This window comes from Anomalospiza imberbis, chromosome 11 (genome assembly GCF_031753505.1).
Source record: "Anomalospiza imberbis isolate Cuckoo-Finch-1a 21T00152 chromosome 11, ASM3175350v1, whole genome shotgun sequence".
NCBI classification, from domain to species: Eukaryota; Metazoa; Chordata; class Aves; order Passeriformes; family Viduidae; genus Anomalospiza; species Anomalospiza imberbis.
The window spans coordinates 227,901-242,591 of record NC_089691.1 but is presented as its reverse complement, the minus strand read 5'-3'; the positions used below and the strand labels follow the sequence as shown (position 1 = coordinate 242,591).

The 14,691-nt window shown below is 41.4% G+C and overlaps 1 protein-coding gene across 8 annotated transcripts in view; it reads right to left on the bottom strand.

Annotated features, from left to right (window-relative positions):
• Positions 1-7,450: 7,450 nt before the first annotated feature.
• Positions 7,451-14,691, bottom strand: part of FGD3 (FYVE, RhoGEF and PH domain containing 3) — a 103,448-nt gene continuing 96,207 nt past the window's right edge. For 6 of the 8 annotated variants that reach the window (XM_068201419.1, XM_068201420.1, XM_068201427.1 and 3 more), the window contains one exon: positions 7,451-8,859. In XM_068201419.1, the coding sequence (XP_068057520.1) occupies positions 8,635-8,859 (225 nt within the window). In that variant the 3' untranslated portion in view covers positions 7,451-8,634. The other 2 variants (XM_068201421.1, XM_068201424.1) reach the window with 2 other exon arrangements.

Below are 14,691 nucleotides of genomic sequence, written 5' to 3'. Positions count from 1 at the left end.
ACAAGACTACTGAAGTGACAGTCCCCAGCAAAGCTGCCTGGACAGCTGCAGGTACTGGGCAGGGACTGCCTGCCCCTCGCTGCCCGCCCAAACAGGGACATGCTCCCAGATCCCAGCCTGGTGATGGCAGCTTTCCAGCCCTCCAACAGCAGCAAGCTGATCCCCTTTCTCCTCTCCTAGCTGGCCCTGCTGCCATCCCCTTCTTCCCTGAGTCTCAGGAGCTGAGGCTGGCTCAGCTGATCATCAGCCCCTCAGACCCAGGCAGCGACTCTTGGGTTTGCCTACACTGCTCAGAGCCTTAGGCAGACCCTGTTGCTTGTTCTGTAACTCTTGAAAAGGAGAATAGTAGCTCTCAGCCTCAGCTTCTGTTTAGTCAGATCAGACATGCACAGGTGTGGTAGCTAAAAGCTCAGCAATTAAATTGCTGAAAGAAAAATGTGACCTTTAGAAGTGACATGAAATGATCTGTTGGGTTGTCAGATCTGTTGCTGTTACTGGATCAGTGGTGTGCTGCTGGCCCAGGGAAATAGCTTCACTCTGCCCCCTGACTTTCCTCTTCCTCCTCTCCCAGCTATAGATTTCACTTACAGTATCACACTATTAACTAGGTTGGAAATACCTTTGAGATGACCAAGTCCAACCTATGACCTAACACCACCTTGTCAACCATACCATGGCACCGAGTGGCATGTCCAGTCTTTTCTTAAACATCTCCAGGGACGGTAACTCCACCACCTTCCTGGGCAGCCCTTTCCAATGCCAAACTACTCCTTCTGTGAATAATCTTTTCCTCATGTGAAGCCTAAACTTCCCCTGGTGCAGCATAAGGCTGTGTCATCTTATCCTCTTGTTGATTGCCTGGGAGAAGAGCCCAGCCTCTACCTGGCTGAACCCTCCTCTCACAGAGCTGTAGAGAGTGATGAGGTCTGCCCTGAGCCTCCTCTTCTCCAGGATAAACAACCCCAGCTCTCTCAACTGCTCCTCACAGGACTTGTGTTCCAGACCCTTCACCAGCCTTGTTGCCCTTCTCTGGACACGCTCCAGCCCCTCCATGTCCTTCCTAAAATGGGGGGCCCAGAACTGGACACAGCACTCAATGCAGAGAGTGGAACAAGATGAGCTTTAAGGTTGCTGCCAACCCAAACCATTCTGCGATTCTATGATAGACGTGGGAATAAAGTATGGCTTCTCTCAGCAGGGAGGAGTGATGCTTCCCAGTGTGGAAGAAACCAACCTGGTCCTGTACCAGGCAATACTGCATGCAGGGACCTGGAGAGTCCTTTCTGCCAAGGACACACTGTATGCTCACGCCCAGCTCCATTTTGGCTCTTCCAGTCACTCTGCTGGGCTATAAGTGGCACAGAGCTCTGCCGTGCTTGTGTAAAGATGGTTCACGGCTGATAACATGTGACCTGCTTGCCTGCTGCAAACTCCAGTGTGTTTTCCTTGTTTCTGGTAGGTGTTAGGGAGGTGGTGGATTCAGCTTGGGACCACAGCTCAGGAACTATTTTCTTGTATTACCATTAAGTGCAGTCCAGTGCCACAATATAGAAAAACACAGCAGCACACAGGTACATATATCCATATAATACATATAATACATATTTTCAGCCTCTGATATTTCATCGGAGACTGAAAATGCTAAAGTAATTTGAGGAGGGAACATTTTTGTTCCTTCTTTTATAGAAATTAATAAATACAGTGTGACAGGCCAAGTATCATCAATAGACATTCTGTTTTGTAGCTTGGAAAAACAAACACTCTGAGAACAACCGTTTGTGTCTTCAATCCAAGATAAAATGTTGCTGTGAACACTCACAAAAGCTATCTCCTCCAGCATTGGGGTAATCAGCACGATTCCAGTTAAGCAGACATGGGCTTACAAATTCATTTATTAATTTCCTTCTCCTAATATTTACTTTTTACAAATGTCAGGATATTCATTCTATATCTGGTCATTCTCTACCAGAGATGAGCTTTATATTTTATAAGCCTCAAGTAAACATAGAAACAGAATGGTTACAGGACCTTAAAGTCCATCCAGTTCCAAACCCTGCAATGGCCAAGGACACCTTCCACTACCCCAGGCTGCTCCAAGACCCATCCAACCTGGCCATGGACACTCCCTGGAATGGGGCAGCCAAAGCTTCTCTGGGCAGCCTGTGCCAGGGCTTCAGCAGCTTTCTAGTAAATAATTTGTTCCTAATATCCAGTCTAACACTGCCCTCCTTCAGCCTACAGTTGTTTCCCCTTGTTCTATCACTCTGTGCCCTTGTGAATATCAAGTAATTTTCCCTCATTTCAGAGAAACACCACTCACTTGGTGGAACCTGCTCAGAACCTGTCCTGAACCATGGCGCCATGGTAAGGTTTGTGTGGTGAAGTTGGCACACGTGATAAAATCCTGGGGATCTGATCTGCATAGCTCAGAAGATTGAGCTCATGTGACACCAGCAACTTTAGACTCTTGTACAAGATGCATATTAGATTTGCTTTTATCCCTTCAAAACAGCAACAGGAAGCAATCTCTGAGGAGCATAGTAAAGTGTTAGTGTGCTGTTCCTGAGTGACAATTTCATTACAGACTTATAGAAATGCATTATTATCCTGAACCTAGTGCATACTTCAGAAATAGGGAAGAATTGCTAACATGCCACAAATTTGACACAAAATTGCTCTCTCAGTCAAAAAAAAAAAAAATAGCAGCTATTGGAACAATACTGTAGTGTCAGGTTTTCTCTGTGCTAGGAGAAATGGCGGTAAATTCACTGTAGAGAGAGAACATTAACTATTTGCAAGCCAAGACCAATGAAAACCTGCTGGCCTTGTCTCCAAATGTGGAACAGACATCCTGCTCAAGTTTCCTGTGCATCTAGGGACAGCAAAAGCTGTGCTTGTTAAATCGCGGGTTATCTCAGTCTTGGCAGGAAGCAGAAATGCTTAAAGATCAAACAAAGCTATATGGTTGGATCCTCAGCTAATTTAACAGAGAGCTCTAACTAAATCCATCCATTTGTACCAGCCAAGGAGCTGCCCAGTGTCATTCTAGCAAATTAAGATTTATTTTATTTTATGGTAGATGCTTAGTGCTTTTCACGGTTCTGCATTTCCCCTGTGCAATTTTAAATGGATTGTTGCAATTTTATTAAGCAATTTTTATTTTAACCTTTTGCACTTTTCAACTCACATAATGGAATTTGTCACAGTCTCTAAATGGCGCATTAAAATATAATTGCACAGATGCTCTGTAACATTGTCAGTTTGCTCATTTAGCAAAGGGCAGTGATTGAAGGATATGTATGTAGATGTCCAGCATCAACTTCAAAACAGACTGAGCTGATATTGGTTAATATTTCTTCTTCCAGCTTGCTTAAGTGACTGAACAAGGGAAATACTGCCCACCACCAAAGCCCTGGCACATCACTGTTGTTCAAGACAGTCAAAATGGCACAAGATGCTGAAAAGAGAAAATATTCAAGTATTCTTTGCCCCAGATATAAACAGTCTGGGGCAGAAATGTGAAAGAAAAAAATTCCCTGCTCCAGCATCTGCCCTTGAGCCACCTCATGTCCTGTGTGGTCAAAGAAAGGAGACTCAAGGAGGGGAAACAAATGTGATCAGAGCTAACCAGCAAGGAACAAAGAAACAGACCCTTTAGCTACAGAAAGAGACACCTGGGAAGACCCAGGAGAGTTCTGTGCAACCTGAGGGTCCTGAGGAAGGTTACAGGGGAGCTGTTCAGTACTGCTTCCCAGGCCAGTGGAAGGTGCCAGTACTACAGCTTCCAAAAAGGGAAGAAACTTTCTAGCTAAGATGGGGTTTAGGTACAGAATTCTTTGACACAGGATATTGTGGATATTAAAAAAAAAAATACAGTGAAAAATATCATCAGCTAAGTTCTAGCTCAAAAATCCTCTAAAGGGGTTATTAAAGGCCAGGTACCATCTCTAGCTTGGAATATCTTTGAGCATTGGGCTGCTGGTAGTCACACATCTATACATGTTCCTTCACATCTGCTTTGGCCATGGCTGGAAACAGGTTCCTCACCTGGCTATGCTGTGTGCTCTGGGCAGGTACAGGTGCTCACCTCTCAAATACACAAGCTTCATCTCCACATCACTGTTGGAGAAGGGAGACGGACATACACACAGTCCCAGTGTGCTCCAGGACAGTGATTACTTTGTTCCATCTCTGAAGATGTTTATAATGAACATAAAAACATATCCCTCATTTCCACTACTCTGCTGTATTTTATCTCTCTGTGCAGCTCCAGCATCAAACAAGAAACTCACAGCTTTGTCATCTTTCTCTCTCAAGCAGCTGTGAGCATCTGTCAGTGACAAGGAATTCCATGAAAACAGAAAAAAGAGCTAGGATTCACATTTCCTCCCCTGCATCACCTTTAGAAGCAGTTTTACATACATGTATATGGTTGTGCTCACCTCGTGGGGACTCATGGGGTTCAGATTTAAGAAATAAATTAATTCTGCCTGTGAAGGTAGTGAAGCCTGGGCACAGGATGCCCAGAGAAGCTGTGGCTGCCCCATCCCTGGAGAGTCCAAGGCCAGGTTGGACACTGGGGCTTGGAGCACCCTGGGATAGTAGAAGATATCTCTGCCCACGGTAGGAGGTGGAACAAGATGATCTTAAAGTCCCTTCCAATCCAAACGATACTGTGATTCTATGATTTAGCAAAAATCCTTATTTGATCACAACCAGGCATTGATATGGTGGCACTAGTTCTCCTAAATCCTCCGTCAGTGAACCCTGTGTAACCCATCAATGCCAACACAGAGGCTGGAGAATGAGTAAATCAAATGAGTACACTGAAATGTAGCCTTTTCATAAGAGATGAAGGTGAATAATCTTGAATAAACCTGAATGGATCAGTCCCATTTGCCTCTGTGAAAACCTGGCCCAGAATCCCTGGTGCTGATGGTCCACAGCAGACACAGCAGGTAAGGACCATCCATTTCAGAGTTTTCCTGTTCTCAGTAGATTTGTCCATGCCAACTTTGCCCCTGATGGACCCTGGACACAATACCCCTGATCCTTTAGATACCCATGAGCAATCTGGAGCCAGAGATATTAAAAGGTCAAACATAATTTAGCAAAAACACAACTTCCTTCTTCAGCATTTTGAGTGGAGACATTGATTTCAAATAAAACTTCCTAATTGACTGGTTTGATTTCCTGTAGTCTTGGAGCTGACAGTGAGTCTTGTCCAAGCTCAAAGATGACAGAGTTTGACCTCAGGTATTGCCTGTACAGTAACAAAGGCTCAAATGTAGGTGGAGATGATGTAGGTGGATCAACTGGATCCAAATAATTTCTGGAGTGCTGTGTCTCTCCAAGTCGTAGTTCAATGTTGTTCCTCATCCTGATCACCTCACTTTCTCACCACCTGCAAAATGAGCCACCTACCAACATGCATCCCACATCTGGGAAGGAAATAAATAATTGGAGACTGGCCCTGTCTGTCTGCTCTGTCACTGCCTTTTCCCCTTGCCAGTTCTTTATATTTTTGCCTTTGCCAGCTCTTCTTTCTGAGGGCATAACACCACATTTTAATAGGAAAATTAATAAATAAACACTCAGAATGAAAAATGTGTGGGAATGAGATTAAATACAGCTAAGTGATTTGTTAATGAAATCTTCCTGAACCAAATCCAGGGTTGTTCAAACCCTTAATCTGTGATTGTCAATTTACAGAAAAAAAATGACAGACATCAGTTTAATTCAGGCGAGAGATGATGGGCATCTTGGAGAGAGACAGCAGCTCCTGGAAAAGCAAAGGAAAGGTTTATCCAGCTGTTGACAGGAAGGACCAAGCAAGCTCTCTCAAGATTTGTGAGGTTTAGCTCCCAAACACAGCAGAACTTTGGCATCCTGCAGTGCCTGAGAGTCCAGAGCACCACAGTTTGCTTTAATTCTGCCCCAGCCATGCTCAGAGCAGGAATGTTGTGTCTATGAGGCAGGTAGGGTCTGGTGCCTTGACCTGACAGGCAGAGTCAGAAAGACCTGGTGTGTTTCACTTCATGGTTGCAAGCAGCAAAGTGGAGAAGACTTCTTGGTGCAGCTCCACAGGCCACATCCCTCATGCACAGAGAAGGTTCTTGGCTTATTGTGAGATTTTGGCATCTTTTGTGAAATGTGCTGATGTCAGGACACCACAGCTATGGGTATTGTACTTTTAATCCCCACTTCATCAAAATTCAGTCCCCTGGTTGAACTTAACTGCTGCTGCCACAATCTAAATTTTTTTCTCTGGTCTTACCATGGCTGGCGTATATAATTCGGCTCTATGCAGAGCTAGAAAGGGGCTATTAGTGGCTTAAATCTGATTTATGCACTAATATGAAGGCGTATGTAGTATTTATGGGATGTTTAATCCCTGTGCTAACCCTCTGCCCAGAAGCAGGCTGAGCTTAGAAGAACAGCTTTTATGACAAAGGAAAGTCTAAAGCTTACAGCTTTTATGACAAATAGTGCCAGCAACACCTATTTCTTCAGCTTTGGGAGTTCCCACTTCCTTCCAAAGGAGAGAAGATGAGGAAGGAGAATGAAACAAAGGTCCTAACCCTCCAGCCTTTGATCTGGATGAGATTAGATCCCGCTATAAATTTAGGACAAGCCTTCGGAGACGTGTGGTGATTTCTCAGAGCATTTGGTTGCGATTTCACAGCAGCACTGTATTCTGGGACCTTGTGCTGGTCAATCAATGCTGACCAAGAGAAACTCTCCTACAACAGCATTCTGTAGCCCGGGGTTGTTCTCTGAGGGTGTTTTGCTCCTGCATTACTACATGTTGGTTTGTTAATGTGTTCACTAAGTACATTTCCCTTGATTTGCTTAAAATCATAGAATGAGAGAATGTTAACACATTGTAAACAAACAAACAAAAACCCCACCTCCAAACCAGAAATATTACTAAATTAGTAAAATTTCAAGGTAAGCACTCTACATCTCACTCTACATGTAAGCACATTGTAATGCAAACACTCTACATCTCACTCTACGTGTAAGCATATTACATTTTCAAGGAAGCTTGGGAGAAGAAATAACACACACTGGAAATAATTCCTTCTCATAGTAAAAGCTACTCTTCAAGAAATCTTTTCTGTGTAGACTGTTGGGAGAGGCGGGGTGGGGAAGAAAGATGCGAGTCTCAAGAAAATTTTCCAGTAGATAATCAAATACATGGCCTCTAATTTTTTATCATCATGGACTTCAGATAGATTATTTATTTACCAATGTAAAAAATAAACCAAACCCCAAACAAGGATAAGTCCTTTTCTGTAGGTCCAAAAAATACTCACTGATGCATATCACTAATTTTCAACAATCCTAAAAAACTCTGTCTCTATGGAGCATTTCTTCTTCTCTATCAACATCAGAAAAATGTAGAAGGCTGAAGAGGAAATAAAAGTTAAACCAAACTATTTAAAAATACAGTACTGTGACAGATTTTATTTCATTTTGATTGATACTACATGCTTACTACGATTAGGAACAGACATGCCTTTTTTTTGTTTGTTTGTTTTAGACTTTTATAATTTTTTTTAACCTATATTAAATGTTGACCTAAACTTTGCTGTGCCTTGGAAATCTGGCTCAGGAGTTAACTGCAGGAATTTTTATTTAAATAGATAAGCATTTATGTTTGAAAATAAGACAAAAACAGGTGAACATGAAAATTAAATTACAAATTCAGTTCATACAAATATCTCTTATACTATGTACTAAATCCTGTTAATTATCTGAGGTCTTTAAAAAATTCTTAAAATGCTTATGAAACATTATTTACAAATTATATAAATAAAATCTAGGCCACTTAAATTAACCAGTACAACAAAAAGTCGCCTTTTTTATGGTGTGTACTAAAAATGTTCTTGTTTATTGATCATAACCCAGTTTGCAGTATAAAATGTTTGTTCACTTACATCAAAATGGGTTCCAATAGAAGGAAGGGAGGTATTGGTTCCAGAAGAAAGCAATCAATATAACAAATGCTTAAAATTAATGAGACTTCTTAATGTTCTGTTCTCCACCACCTGCAGTTATTTTTAGAAGTCCCTTCTACAATATTTGTCAATTGAACAGGTCATCTCAAAACAGCAGACAAAAACCCAAACATGGTTTTAGCAAAAGGAAAATACTCAGTACATTGCTCACACATCACAAAGACCTAACCAGGAGGGCGAGGCAGAGAATGGAATGTCAGTGGCCAGCACAAGCCTTTACAACATTTAACTTAAAAGGCAGCATTTATAGAACTAATCACAGACTATACACATCCTGCACTCAACAGCAATCAAAAGGACTGGAAAATATACATTTAGGAAAACAAGATGGATGATTTTCCATTACCTTTGTTAAAATTAATGCTTTGCTCCTCGTCTTTTGTTTTAAACCAGCACTGACACCACCAACAACTATAACTACTTTTTTCTTTAACATAATATAGGCAGGTAGCTACTGTACTTAAAAAATGTACAATAAAAGGTGAGAAACCACTGAACTTCCTATGCAGACACATGAAAATATAAAGCCATATAGATTCCAAAGTGCCATGAATACCAAATTCAAGCGATGGTTTATAGCACGTAGGAAAGAAATGAAATTAAACTTGCTCTATGGGTTGCTGAGCCCTTCAGCTGTATCCTCAGTCTCCCCTTTGGCAGCTTTGGTGAGAATTTCCATCCATTTCATCTGTAGCTCTTCATCTTCTGCACTGAAATAGAGAGTTTGATGGGACTGGCAAAGCTTAAAAACGTGCTTCACATCAAACTTCTCACCAGAACCTGGTAAACTGACTTCATAGCCAGGCAGAGGGATTGGACGTGGGCTTCGTCCATCCTAAAGGAGAGAAAACAAATATAAGGATTCAGGAGCAAATGCAGTTTGAGGTGCAGGCGGGGTACACTGCATGGAGCCGGCAGGCACACACTGCAGGAAGCACACGGACACAGTCCCAGGCTCCTTGTTCAGCGCTGCAACGAAGGAAGCAGGGACATGGCAGTACCGACTGCTCAGCTTAAACCAGCAAAAAGCAATGACTTAGTGGTGCTTTATTCTTACTTCATTGATATCCTTTCACAATAAATATGGCCACGGATTTTCATATAATTTCATGTAACTTATGCACGTGTCTTTTACAAAATTTCCTCTGCATTAGGTACAGGCAATGGGAACCAGCTGAGAAGAGTTTAATGTTGTCCCATTTGAGCATCATGGGATATTTTGTAGGAATGGTTAAAAGGAAGCAATTAAGTAAAGCTGGACCCTGAGAGGCACCAAGGTAACTAAAGGGCAAGGGAAAAGTCTTTGAAAGAAAAGACAATTTTTGATTTTCAGTAATTTATAATGCCTTTGAGAGATGTCAAGAAAGCCAATACTCAAACTCTTGACCATCTGACTTTCAAAGTCAGATTGACTCACAAATCTAAGGAGCAATACAGCCCTCTAACAGTCACATCTTGAGCATCAACGAACTCCTCTCCTAAGCTCTCAAGAAAAGACATATTTTAGCAAGGCAAGGTGTGCCATGGCCAAGCAACCTTTTCAACTGCTCCCAGCAAAGTGTTTCTAAAGATGAGTCCCCAAACTGAAGTCTGAATCACACAGGCATCAAGCATCTGTACAAAGCTGTCACCTTCTATAGCAGCTGCTTGTGGTGCAGCCCCATACCAAAGCTAACGAAGCATCCCACAGAGAAGTGGCAAAGTCATTCTTTTGTCAGCCCACACCAAATGCAGATGACTTGGTAAATCTGGAAGAGGACCAAAACTCTGAGAAAAATGGCCAAAAAAGATGCCTACTTTTCTCAGACTTTGCCTAAAGCAATTCAAGTATCAAAACTGCTCACATCAATGCAGACACATAGATTAACTAAATGGGCAAGAAATACAGTCAAAAATGTATCACAGTTTATTAATACAGTTTATCAATATAGGCTTCTTGATTTATTCATCTATTGTTTGTTACTGTCATGCAAAAATGCCAGAGTCCAACTGTTTAAAGACCAAGCACTGTTCAATGAGATTTAAGGCAGCTTTAGGTCAAAGGCTAAAGTTACACTCAATTGCCATTTGAGTGTAACTAGTTGTCCTAAATGCAGCACAGTTTCTATTCCCTGAAACCACAGCCACATCTCTAAAAACAGGAAGGTCTTGCCCATGCAGAAGAACTGGCATGTACACAGCAGCTCCTGCACACGTGGCACTGCTCAAGCAAGCAAACATGGAACTGATGAACGCAAATGCACAAGAGCACATGCAAGCTCAACCATGCCTGTTTCACTGGTCTTGGTTTGGAAGAGTAGACATTTAGACTTGTCAAATGAAAAATTGTAGGTTGCCCATGACAATGACAAATGATGTTATTTGTAGCCATGAAGTGCACTGTAAGAGCAAATTGATGTTTGAATTGTATGTGTTGCACCTACCCAACATGTGCAGACACAGGTAAATTAAGCAGTCTGCCTTTGGTCTTGCATCCTCCCTTAATATGCTGCCCTTGACACTGTCTGTACCTGCCTGATCCAAAAGGAAGGGATTTACATTATCTCTGAAAAGCTGTACTACTGAGAGGTAAAGGTGAAACATTTGGCCTTGAGGAACACCTCACCCCAAATCCAGACTTCTTTTTGAGACCAGCAGCATCTGTGGATGTCCTTTGCTGCTGAGCCCTTCCCTCCTACCTGAAGCCCAGCATATCCAGTGGCTATTATGCACCCATGAGGAATTCCAACCTTATACTGAGCATGTAAGTAGGATTTACAGCCCTTATAAGAGAGATGAAATTGATGAAATGTTGTCATTTTAAGAGCCTACAGGATTTGGCTGGTTGGACTGTGTTTAAAAAAAAATATTTATTCATGCAATATAATATGACTGCATGACACTGGTATTTCATCAAACCAAAATAACCAGTGCTGAAAGAGCTTCACTTTAGGGCTGATTACAATAATTTTCCTCAGATAGTGAGTGAGTGATAGATAAAAATTTAGTGGATGTGTAATACTGTCAGCAATCACAAGCACTGTGCACTCATCCTGACTCTCAGCAGCACAACACAAATGGGTTATTTATCTAGGTCATTAGAGTAGCATGTACTTACTGCTTTGTTACAGCCATTGCAACACCCAAAGTTTAAGATTTGGGAACAGACAATTCAGTTCCACCACAGAGGCAGTTCTGTTTCAGGCACCCCTGCATACAGACATGCCTCTGCCACTGCACAGCTCTTTGCAGTTTATAAGCCCTCTTGGACAACAGTGACCCACCAATGGCATTTTCCCCCTTCCTACTTCTGAGTGGGCTTAGAAAATCCCTGTTTTTTTCTACCCAAACTCCACACGTTATCCACTCATGATCTAACCCCAACCTTACACAAACCATTGAGAGATTCCTGTGATCTTCAGGACCAAAAAAGGGCAAGCAGAGTTTAGTGCAGGGCCAGGTAAACAGATCAACAGGCAAGCAAAAAAAAACCACTTCTCAAAAACCCTGAGCTCAATTTCAATTTCAGCTACTCTCTAATTTTCTAAAAGTAAATCACATTTAGATGATGAATGGAAAATTTCTCTTCTTTATAAAGCAACATTTTCTCTTGGATCAAGCTTGATCTGATATATACATAAATATACTAGCTCTAGCTATACTAGTTTTACCCTTCATATTCATCCAAAATCCATTACTTTTCCAGCTATCCTGGAAGCCTTTGCATGTCTCACTCAGGTAAGTTCATGTCAGAGCTTTGCAAGTAGCTGTGCATTTTATAAGGCCAACTGGGGCAGAAGGTCCAGGTGGAGCCCTTGAAAATACTAATTTATCTTAAAACTGCTGCTCCTTACACTTGAAGTGGTCTTTGATTATAAGTAAACTCTTATAATTTCACTGAGATAAGCACGACAAACAGCTGTACAAATTCTCCACTTGAGGAAAAATCAAATTGGTATGATTCTCAAACCTAAATAAGCTGGGAATCCTCATGCGTAAAGTCTTATGCAAGACTTGAACTGTGAACACTCAGGGGATGAATTCATTCTCCTGGAACAAAAGAGCAAAAAGAGCAGTTTTCTTGCTATTTTAAATCTGTGAGTCATGTTTCTGCCTGCACTAGCATCCCTTCTTTGGTGTGAGGGCCAGGGGTGCAGAGGAAGAATCTTTCACTGTATTCAAAGCTCCAGATTCAGCTTGGTTTGCTCCTTCTTCCCAAAAGGCAGCTATTCTTTCTGTTCTTCTTAACAATAATCCTCCAACTTTCCAACTTCTAGAAAAGAAGTTTGTTTCAAGACCTTTAATACTATTGTTAGCAATATTATTCTCAAAAGACTCATCTCAGGCACTGAAATGCTTCTTTGCAGGTCTAAAGAGCTCTGTGAGATCCACAGAGGTGGTTGTGCAAAACAGAACTATGCCTGGGAAAAGAATATTTAAGCATATGAGTGGCTCCCAACTGATTCCAGACATTCAGACACCAGTAATGAAGCTCTGGAAGAGATTTTCCTCAGAAGTTTAGCGGCTCCTGTGTAAACCAGAGGTAACAAGAATGTTGGATTAATATCAAGAAATAGGACTTCCTAATTTTTTCTTGCAGTTGGATGCAAATTGAAGTATACAAATGGGAATGGCAGGCCCTTGAAGAAAGGAATAACTTTTATTGTTTATAGTCTCATTCCTGACAGTAAATGCTGGTTTTGGAATGTAAGAGAAATAGCCTTGTTCTTTTGCTTTCTTGATACCTTATTGGGAGGATTGTTTCACCCCTGAAATAGTTGACGACACTAATCTCTAAATTTAACTGTCATAAAATTGGCAATCAGTGCCAAAGGCACCCTTTTCCCCTAAAAAAATAGGATCTTACTAATAATTACTAATAATTACTAATAATTACTAATAATTACTAATAATTACTAATAATTGAGAAGAGGGTCAAGATCAAATTTGGCAGGACATGGACAAAGTACATAGCAACTGAAGCAGAGAAGTTCCTCCAGCTTCCATCTGTGGTTTTACATGACTATCAGGTGGGGCCTGCAGAATCAAGCATCACTGAGTTTGCACTGAATGCAGGTGATTTATGTCCATGGATTATTATTTGTGCTGTACTGCAACAATCAGATGGGCAGTAGGAGAAATTCTCAATCATATGGTGTAAGGGGTGTTGCTTCCTCTCAATTTCTCACCCCTGCCACCCCTCAGATGACACACATTGTTTCTGTGTGAGGAAGGCCAAAGAATTTAAACTTCTCTCCCTCTATTCCCACTCTCCTTGCCCAAGTGCGAGACAATCTGGCTTGGTTTGTGTGGATGCAGCCCTTGCATGGCCCTCGGATGAGGCACAGCTTGCGCATCAGTTGAAAAGTTCTGGGGGTGAAGCTGTTCTCTCTGCTTGGCTTTTTAAAGCATTGTTCCTTTCTCCAGACCCTGACTCCAGAGAAAGCCAAGGCCTGGATTTGTTGCCTTTGTTTTAGTGCCTTGTGTGAGGCTGTTTGCTTTTCCAGCATGTAATTTCAGCCATGCATGTCCCTTTGACTAGGAGGGAAACCAGGCAGCTCGCTGTCTGTAGGACAAATTGGAGGCTTACCCACTGTGGGGTTGGAACCACAGATGGAGCCAAGGGGGCTGAAGCTCCAAATTCAAGCTTTCAGCCTCTTTGAGCACTATGTTTAAAACATTACATAAACTTACTTAAAGCCAGAGGTGCTCCTGCTGACAAGCTGCGAAATGAGCACAGCTTTAACAACAAGGTGTAGTATTTCTTGATCAGATACAGGGCGAGCTTTACTCTGAAATGCTTTATAAAATCACAGGGAAAATTTATTTCCTCGACTGTTCCTAGCCACAAACAGATGCTAATAAAAAGAAAACCTTTTTATCATTACAACTACAGCAGTGTCATTGCTGGCTGATTTCAGTTCTATTACTACTTCCATCCCACACAGGAGATAAAACAAAGCTCTCTATAAATGTGTCAAATACCAAATGCAAAACTGGATATGGGGAATCTCCTTTCAGCATTGTCATTCTTCAGTGCTAAGGAAGCATGACAGATATTTCTAGTTTGCATATAGATGTTTCTATCCCTTGATTTTCATCACACACAAATGCTAGTTAGCTTCAACAGTACATTTAGAGACAAAAAACTCTTATAAATGTAAGTATTTCAATTAAAGATAAACCCCCCTGATGCTATGACAAGTAGCTTTATAATTTTTCAGGCTGAAGAACATCTACATTTTCACAAATTCCTCTATCCCATCAACCCAGAACTAGGTTTAAAAAAAAAAAAAAAGCTTGAACCAGCAGCTCCAGCAATTGCAATATCCAGCCTCCTTTGCAGTTCTATATATTTAACAGGAAAATGTTTTTCCCTAACAACAGCAAAATACAACCCTTGCCTCTATCTGTCTGAAACCTTAAAAAAGCTAAAGCATAACCTAACTATCCTTGTTTTGTCCTCTTTTTTTGCTAAAAATTTGAATGGAAAAGGAATGAGCTTTAACATTTGCTCACAACTGTATCAGCAGTAAGTACAGGTAACAAGGTAACCTAAAATATCTGAGGCTTTGTGCCATATCCAGAATAGGAAATTAGGTTCTGTTGTTGAAACTAAACCTTTGACCTATTTCTCAGCTTGACATATTTAAACTTAAGCTTTTCTTTTTCGGTGTGTCAGTCCTCA